The following is a 9629-nucleotide window of genomic DNA, read 5'->3' as shown; positions in this document are numbered from 1 at the left end:
AAGCTCATTTAATAAATATTAAAAGAAATCGAAAGAGTTAATAAATTTTCTCAGTTTCATAATTGAATTCTTGTATGAACACAATTGTCAATACAATCGATATGCCCAATTCGCCGCCTCCCACATGTGATGTGTGTAGGGTATCAGAAACACAGTTATTCATTGTTTTCGCTCAGCTGTTGGCCGACTGACGTTGACGTTGACGCTGACGTCGACGCTGACGTTGAGGTTGAGGTTGAGGTTGATTCTCACCTGAATTGAGCGTTTTTATATGCAAGTATATATCATGTATGTGTGTGTGCTACAGTTGAACGGGGAGAATTGTAAAGCTTGCTCGCTATTTAAAGTAGGGGAAAAGGTTAATAGGGGTGACTGTAGAGTGTAGAGTGTAGAGTTTAGAGCTTAGACTCCACAAATAGTTGCTTCGTCACTTCATCATCATAGTGCTTATTTTAAACTTGTTAATCGTTAGCAGCGACTAACTTTAATATGAACATGCTCACACACACACACACACACACAGAGAGATACGAGTAGTCATGCAAAGACTGTCGATACACTCAGCGTATACTTGAATACACTCACTCACACTCACACTCACACTTCCGCACATACACTCAGTCTGAGAGGCGGTCGCGAATCTGAGCGCCATACTCACAAATGACTTCTGCTCATTAGTACGCTCATAGTAACTGAAGAGTTCAGTTCGCACACACACGCGTTTGACTGTTGGTATCAGTGTTGGTGTTTGTGTCTGCCACTGCCACTGCCACTTGGCTCTGCCTCTTTCTCGGCTACACTCACTCTCTGCTGCGAAAGCAAAGTTGGCGAATACTCGCACTCGAATGAATACCTATTGAGAGCCCCAGACAGCCAACGAATTCGATCGCCAGGCAATCAAATCAAATCAAAACAGGCAGTCAAACGCAGCGCGTCGACTTTTTCCAATAATATATATCTTGGAGATACTCGCCGATACGAAAACATTTTTTTTATAATTTCCAATACAAGTCTCCTTTTTTTTTTTGGTTTTTTTGCATAAGATTTGTATTTATTTTTTTTTTTAAACGTGAAAATTGTAATTGTAATTGCCGCGAAAAAAATACAGACTGTTAAATAGTGAATGAAAAGTGCTGAAAGTTGTTAAAAGCTGTGTGACACAGCAGAATTTCCCAGCGGAATTTCCACAGGACTCACTGGACAATTTGATGTGTAAATGGTGCGTATTCATTTCAAATATTCACGAAACTACTATTCACTTGCGTACGAATATGTCAGACCTCGTGTGACTTTTAAATTTTAATCTTTGCAATTGTTGTTGTTGTTGTGCCTTGTGGAAGAAAAAGTGTGGGGAATCCGCCGATCTGCTGATAAACATTAAATATACATATGTGCATATATACATATATACAGACAAGTGTAATACAAATGTAGAGTATTAACTTTTGGTAATTCTGCAACAATTATACGTGATGAAATTCGCATATCGAATATGTCTCAAATGTAAGCCAAAAGAAAGGCAAATCAAATATTTGCAGAGGAAGTACAATTAATAAAAGAAATTAAAAGTAAATATACCATTAACATAATTATAATTAATAATAATACTTAGCTTCAATTCAATTGTTAATTATTGCAAACACCTGTTCACAGTCGTATTCCATTTATGAGGATATCTACCCTGACCTATGTACATGTATACACACATACATATATATACTAGCTAATACATATACACTTACTATACATGCTTAGAAAATTCAGCCTACTTTGGCCCATAAACAGGGCAATCATAAGAAAAGTTAAGCCGCCAACGTTTCCAGGAAATCACGCTTATCAATGTGCAATTTAGTAATGCTCAAGATCATCGACTTGCAGAATACCCTGTTTTGACAGATGTTTAGTCGAGTCTATGCTTAAGCTAATGAAAGTTGAAAAATCATTATCAACTTTCTATTCCTATAAATTTATATTATAAATCTTTATATAAATCGTTATGCTTATGCTTATAGTTAAGACATCTCATATTATTATTAGTCTAACCATTATTATATTTTTTTTGTTTATTCAATTTAATTTAATTTTTTCTTTTTTTTTTTGTGTAATGTTTAGTTTTTTTTAGAGCTTCAATGTCTACTTGCTGATTTCTCTAGCGGTTAAAGCCTAGATATTTGTGGTTATAGGCGGTCATAACCAGTTGAGTGGATCTATAAGTACAGGGTATCGAAATATGAACAACAATCAAATAAAATAAGTAGTTAATGCAATTCAAAGTTCTGTTCTAACACAAACTATAACTTCAGCTAAAAGATAAACTGTCGTCTAGGCCAAGTTGAGAAAAGGTCTTTCTTGGCCTGGCCAACAAGCGATGAGTAAAATTGGTATTGGTAACAATTCAAATCAAAAGCCGAAAGCGAAACATGTGAAATTAATTTACACGTTCGGGGCGGGCGGGCGTTAACTGGGAGTGAGTGAGTGAGACAGGGAGAGGGGCAGAGTGGAAGTGTGGGGGGGGGGGGGGGAAGGGAGTTAGCAAGAGCAACAAGTCAGAGCGTGCGCGCGATGCGTCAGCAAACGACGCCGGTGTTTTCGGCATGGACAAGGTCCGGGCCAAGACAGCAACAGAGAGAGAGAGGGAGAGAGGGAGAGAGAGAGAGAGAGAATGAGAAAAAAGACAAGACAAGAAACACAAGAGACAAACGGCCGTTGGCAATGCCAATGTATTTCAACTTACGTGTATGTTTGTTTGTGTGTACGTGTACATATGTACATATGTATGTATTTCACAAAAGTATGCAAGAAGCCAGCGGGGCAAGTTCGTTGACTTTGTAGCGCAGTGTATTGAGATTCGCATATGCTCGATGATGATGATTCAGCCCAATTTAGACTTTAATTTTAAATAATTATGTCAGCCGACACACAATTATAACAACAACAACAACAATAGGCACTGAAAGAACAACAAACGATAGCGATAACGATAACAGGGCCACGCACGTTTTGGCCAAAACGTATTGAACAAAGCGTTGTAATAATGTCTTTATTTAAACAATGTTTGTCATGTTTGAAATACGTGTATGTCAAATGGGAATCCCCTTAATCTTTATGCTAACCAGCTTCTGCTTCTGCTTGATTTCAGACGACAAGTGCTTGTCCGCTCGCAGCCAGCAACAACGACAGCAACAACAACAGCAAAACGGCCAACACAAGGATAACAACAACAACGACGCAGACGGCGAAGCCGCAACCGCCGCTCAGCGCCCGAAGACGTCCACAAAATCTCAAATTCTCGCTGCTTCTGCTCGCCATCCTCATGTGCCAGCTGCAGCAATTTGCTGGCGGCGGCGCCGGCTGCGTCGCTCTCGCAATGGCAGCTCCCGCTCCCGTTCCCGTTTCCCCTCCCGCTCCCTCTCCCGCTGCACCACTGAGTGGTCTGGCCACATCCACATCGACAGTCGTATCCAGACCTACGACCAGGAATCGCACGCGAAGACTGCACAAGCGACATGACCAGCCCAGCTTCAAGGAGCGATTCCACTTGGAGCTCAACAGTTCCGCACTTGACTGGAGCAACGGATGCGGGGGCAACTATGAGCAGGCACAGCCCTTGGTGAAACCACATAAGCGATGTGCCAAGCATAAAAAGGTTTGTTATTGTAATTAACATTTAAATACTTATTTCACAACAATTTTTTTGGGTATTTATTTGGTTTGTTAAACTTACTTGCAAAATTCCCAAAAACTATATTAAGTATGAATTTAAGATTTTACTTTATAAAAATAACAAGTGGGCGGTTGCAGTCGAGCACGCTTGACAGTAGGATACCCTGTGCCCAGCTACTTTGTACTGAAAGTTGATTTTCGACCGATTGTTCCTATGGCAGCTATATGATATAGGAAACCGATCTGAACCAAATTTGACCAGGATATATAACACCAACTTTAATGCATATTCTATTAGTTTGCTTAAGATATCTCAAAAAACAAAAGAAATTTTTCATACTAAAACTTGATTTTCGACTAAGCGTCTCTATGGCAGCTATATGATAAAGTGGTCCGACTTGAGCCAAATTTGGTCATTATGTAAATTATAAGCTCAGATGTATATTGTGTCAGATTGGTTGAGATAACTCAAAAAACCAAGAAGTTTTTTATACTAATACTTCATCTACGATCTATCGTTCCTATGGCAGCTATATGATATAGAGGTCCCATTTAAAAGAAAATCAAACTTGATCTGCGTAAGGTATCCAGGAACCTACATACCAAGTTTGAAGTCTCTAGCTCTTATGGTCTCTGAAATCGACGCGTTCAAACAGACAGACGGACAGACAGACGAACAGACAGACGGACATGGCTCAATCACTCGGCTGTTGATCCTGATCAAGATTATATATACTTTGGGGGTCTGCCACACCCCCTTCTGCCTGTCACATACATTCTGCCAAACACATTATACCCTTTTTTGCCCTTTTTCAATGGGATCAGGGTATAAAAAAGAGCAGCATGTATGAAACATAAACGTGGGAAAAATCCAGAAATGCGAAAATTTTGCTGCTTATCGTTAGTGTATGTAATTAGAAATAAAACTATTTCTTTTATCAATATACTCGTACTCAGCGAAAAATTTCCCAACATAATATAAATGAGTAGTTTTGTGAAATTCCAAAATATTTCAAACTAACTCATTGAAATGTTTTTCTAATTATGATTCAGTAACACTGAACATATCTTGAGTATTTACTATTTGTGTCAGATACTATCAATAAAATACTTGAATTGATTAAATTAGTTTTTGCTGAGATCTTTGTTGATGAATTGAACAAAATTACTCGAAGTGCAATTTTCATTTATTTTTATATCACTTTCCTTACAGTAATTTAGTAAGTAAGAACGATTTTTAATCTTAATCGGATACTAATCTTATCTGGTCTCTCTTTTGTTTTGCTTTTTTTTTTTTTGATTTTTAGATTCTTCGCAATTTACAGAATAAAACTCGCCGTGAGCTGCGCCAACTGAGAGTTAACAATAAACTCCGACATACCGTTAACACGCTCTCGGCGCCGGACACATCCGCCAATCAGGCCATTGACATTTCACAGCGAAACATATGGAAGGTCCAAAGCAGCCAATACACTTTTCTGCCTCGCATTAATATCAGTGCTGCCCATCATGTAAGTACTGACAATACACTTAACTCCAATTCGGTTCCAAATGCAAATCCAAGCCCAAATCCAATTCCAATTCCATTTCCATCCATTCGTGAAGTAATCAAATTGATTAGAGTCTTTTGCCATCGGGTCACGTGAGGGGACATTTCACCGTTCGTCATTGCGTAGGTGCAAAAAAAGCGTCACACGCTAAACAAGCGCGAGTCAGTCATATGAGTATATGAGTATATGAGTGTATGAGTTTGACAATCGTGAGTGGCTGGCTGTATTTCACTGCGAGGTTGGTAACGAATTTACTTGGCAAATTAACTATCAAATGGTATCTTTCTTCAAAATAATTTCTCTTGAAGTCTGTAGACCAAAGTTTCTACTCTAAATATGTTCCTTGTTAATAATTACCGACACAACTCTATTTATTTAGACCCTTTTTGCCAGATTTTGACCGTTAAAAAGGCCAAGTTTCATAAAATTAATATAAAGAAAAAAGTTAAAACTGAAATTTAAAAACTTCAATTTCGATTACAGCGAGTGATCTCAAAAAAAATATCACCAAAACTAAAAAAAAAAAAAAAAAAAAAAAAAAAACTTTAAGAAATTTAACTGTTGTTGAATAGACAAGAAATCTATTTTTAATCTGAAAGTAAATTTTGATCAAAATACAAGAGATAAGTGTAAAAAAAAAAAAAAAATGCTTTTAATGGGTATACATTAGTAAATTTTAGCTAGTACAAAGCCATCAGAATAATCAGCAACCCTCTAAAGATAAATATTATTCTTGCTTCGAGTGAGACCCACACGACAAGACGTCAGCGCTGTACTCCAAATAAGGGGTATTATTGCCAACAAAAACAAAGAAAAATAGAGTAAAAAATAATAATAAAAAAGTAAGTCAAAAATATGAAATAGAGTCGCACGCGACTTTTGTTCAATGACGACCTTCATGAGGTACAGCTCACGTTTTATTAGAACTCCGAGCTGAATATGAAACCCTTTGGATAGTTTGTTATGAGTCGAGTTAAAGTTAACAACAACAAATGCAGAGACACGCGCCATTGTGCTGATCGGATCAAAATCGAAGATATCTATAGATGTGAATATGTCGTTCATTTAAAAACTGATCTCGATATTCAGTCGCAAATGATGCGCTAATACACACACACACACACACGATATTATAAAAAACAAGAGCAACAAAAATAAATCTAAAAATGCAGGAAAGTATATAGACAAAGTTAAGATTGTAAGCAAATTAAAAGTTATATCAATTTGCTTGGTTGAGTGTTGTGTTGGACTGAGGGCCAGATAAGATCGTCACTTCTATGAATAATACCCCGAGCAAGTTAACTGTGTCACTTTACCGACAATGCACAATTACTGGCCAATTGTATAAGCCCTGTTAGCCGATGATTGCTGAAAGTTGAAACGGGTTCAAAGTGATCTAGATTCTAGATGTTAGAATTGCATATGGGATATTTCCAGATTGGTGCTGCTGCTTTCATTTCATTAACATGGCTGTAAAAAATGAAATAAAAATACCCATTTCAACTGGATTTCCCCTCATAATGTTTATTAGGAATTTTACATGACTTTGATAAACTAATGCAAAGTTTGCTGAAATATTTGCTGTAATGAGTTGAGCAACTGTGAACCTAAAAGCGAAAAATTGGACTCGACTTTGAAGCTGGTGAAAAGCGTCAACTCATCAATAACAGTGCCGAAAGCAGCTTTTAGTTTACTCTCTCTCTCTCTTTCTTATACTCTTGTACTTCACACTTTGCATCTATCTATCTTCGTATCTTTGTATCTTGTCGATGCCAAAGTCGAACTTAGCGGCTGCTGTTGATGGCTAATAAGTTCTAAACTTAGACGGCCAACATCATCATCAATCTGATTATTGTGCAGTCAATTTACGTGCACATGAGTATGAGTGTGTAGGTGTGCGTGTGTGTGTGTGTGTGTGTGTGCTTAATAATGGATTAACAATGTGCGGCTTTCGCTGAATTTCACATTGTCGTCACTGAGACCCCGCATAGGAAAAAAACCCAAAATGTTGGCAATTCGAAACGGTTAAATTGGCATTAGGCAATGATTAAACTCTCGGCAGCAACAATAGCAACAATCATATCAAGTGCAAATAAACGTCAAACATCATGTTGACCAAAGGCTACGTCAATTGCTGTGACACTTTGCAACAAAACGATTGATGACTTGCCAACCGATTATAATGAACGATACGAGTATAAGCATGAGAAGTTATTGTTATTCTTGTAATGCTGATGACGGTGCTCAGGAAGTGGGAGTGTGCCAGCTAATCACACCAAGCCGGGCTATTTATATGGAATGCCCTCAAGACACACATAACTATGCCAATGAGTCGAACTTGCGTAAATCAAATAAAAATACAAACAAACGCATACGCATACGCATAGCAATGTGAATACAAGAAAATAAATAATTAAAAAATGTGAATAAAATATTCGTATAAAAAAAAATAGGTTGCACACTTTTCTTAAGAACTTGCAACTCGCGTGGCCTTTGACGTCACTCAAAAGCCAAAGTATTTCGCACATATTTAAAGCTGATAGCCGCCACGATATCATATGTTATGTTTGAGCAATCTTGGCACTCGCGCATATTATAAATGACACACACACGCACACACACACAGATAGGCAGCGAGTGTGTGTGTGTGTGTGAGAGAGAGAGAGCGACTGAGCGGAACAAGCGATACGAAGCGCGCGCTCGCGTGAATCATGCGAATGAGTGAGCGGTGGATTCCCCCGGCAGCGGCATGAATGAAACGAGCGCCGATAGGCGAAGCAAATGACGACGTCGGGCCGACAACGACAACGACGACAACAACGACTGCCGACGTCATAAGCACGCGAAACGCGTTGCGAAACCGAAAGCACAGTTAAGCGAGCGCTCGTGAGCAAAGGGGAGCGCAATGAAGAGAGTGTGTGGAAGCGGGTGTGGGTGTGGGTGTAGATGTGGGTGTGGGTGTGGGTGTGAGGGCGACTGTGTGACTGAGGGCTGAGGGCTCGAATAGGCTAATGGGTTTGATTTTCACTTTCAGGCAACGCGGCGTATGATTAATTTGGTTTGTTAATCAGCTACGTGCGCAAAGAGTTCACTCAACTGGCGAGCAAATTAATTAAGAGCTGTTGCTGTTGTTGTTGCTGTTGCTAACCGGTTTTCTCAACCATGCGAACCGGTTTTTGTTTCTTAGCGAATAAATAAAACATATGTTTATAGCACAATCATTTGCATTTCATGCCATATACATACGTGTAGTATATCACTGATAACTGTGTCAATTTAACTAATTTCTGGTGCTATTCTGCTTGCCACCTCTCTCTTTTTTAGATGCCACTGCGTCGCGTACATCACGATCTGCAATTCTATGTTGCCGCATTCAGTTATCTGCGCCACGCCCAGCTGCACTTTGACTACGAGTTCCTGCAAAAGCAGAGCGTCCTGTCCTCCGAGCTTGGCCGCTACCGCCAAAGTGCACGGGAAGTGCTCTGTTTGGTGGAGGAGGCCATAAATAACACCAATAAGCTGTATGCGCCCAGTCACAAAAACACACAGAAGAATCAACGCGGTGGCAAGGTGGTTACCTTGGGTCTGATCAAGACCGTGCCACGGCTGCCCATGGAGAAGCGTCTGATGAAGTTCAAGACGCCGCTGGTGGAGCTGCACAAACAGGCGGTGCTTGCGGCCAACAACAAGCCAGCTGCCACTCCACGCACACTCCATGAGCTGGATGCACTCTTCCTTAAGTATCAGTACATCCAGTATCTCAAGCAGATGACGCAACTGCTGGGCAAGCTACGCGAGAGGAACTGCAGCAGCAAAAGTCCCAGGAAGACGACACCTCGTCTTAAGCCACTTCAGAAGCGGCCAAAGCAGACGTAGAACCGCTCCAGTTACCCTTGCTTACTTAATTCTATTTAATTTATTCGTATGCCTTAATTATTGTACTGAAAACCATTCTCAAGAACGGCTATGACATCCGAATCCGAACTTCGAAACGCGCATAAAACATTTCCAGTAACTACATTAACTATTTATTATCAACACGACATTGATGAACATTTTAATAACTCTTTTCTCATATTTAACAATATATACTTTACTCGCATACTGTATATTTAAATTAGTTTAAGAGCTCACCGTATTATTTATTTGCAAACACATTCCTCACACATACCAATTCGCACATTCGCTATAGATCGTAAGTTAAGGTATTTCCTTAAAAATTGCACGACTTTTGCCTTGTATTACAAATGCTGTGATAATAGTTAATAGACGACGCCCATCCAATACGAAATATGAAATATAAAATATGAAATATGAAATACGAAACGCGTACGCAAATATATCTCGCCCTGTTGCTATGAAAATGCATTATAGATCTATAAGTTTAATACTTTAGTCGGGTACTCATTTATATAT

General features: G+C 39.1%; 1 protein-coding gene across 1 annotated transcript; it reads left to right on the top strand.

The window, feature by feature from the left end:
- The first annotated feature begins 795 nt into the window (after window positions 1–795).
- LOC117788073 lies at window positions 796–9104 on the top strand. The gene is made up of 4 exons (XM_034626742.1): window positions 796–1219; window positions 3140–3646; window positions 4989–5174; window positions 8538–9104. Exons 1-4 carry the CDS (start codon window positions 1217–1219, stop codon window positions 9087–9089), a joined length of 1248 nt encoding a protein of 415 aa, XP_034482633.1. The 5' UTR covers window positions 796–1216; the 3' UTR covers window positions 9090–9104.
- Window positions 9105–9629: the final 525 nt, after the last annotated feature.

The sequence above is a fragment of the Drosophila innubila genome, chromosome X (assembly GCF_004354385.1).
Source record: "Drosophila innubila isolate TH190305 chromosome X, UK_Dinn_1.0, whole genome shotgun sequence".
Lineage (NCBI taxonomy): Eukaryota > Metazoa > Arthropoda > Insecta > Diptera > Drosophilidae > Drosophila > Drosophila innubila.
The sequence above is the reverse complement of the archived record's forward strand: the minus strand, read 5'-3'. Positions and strand labels throughout refer to the sequence as shown.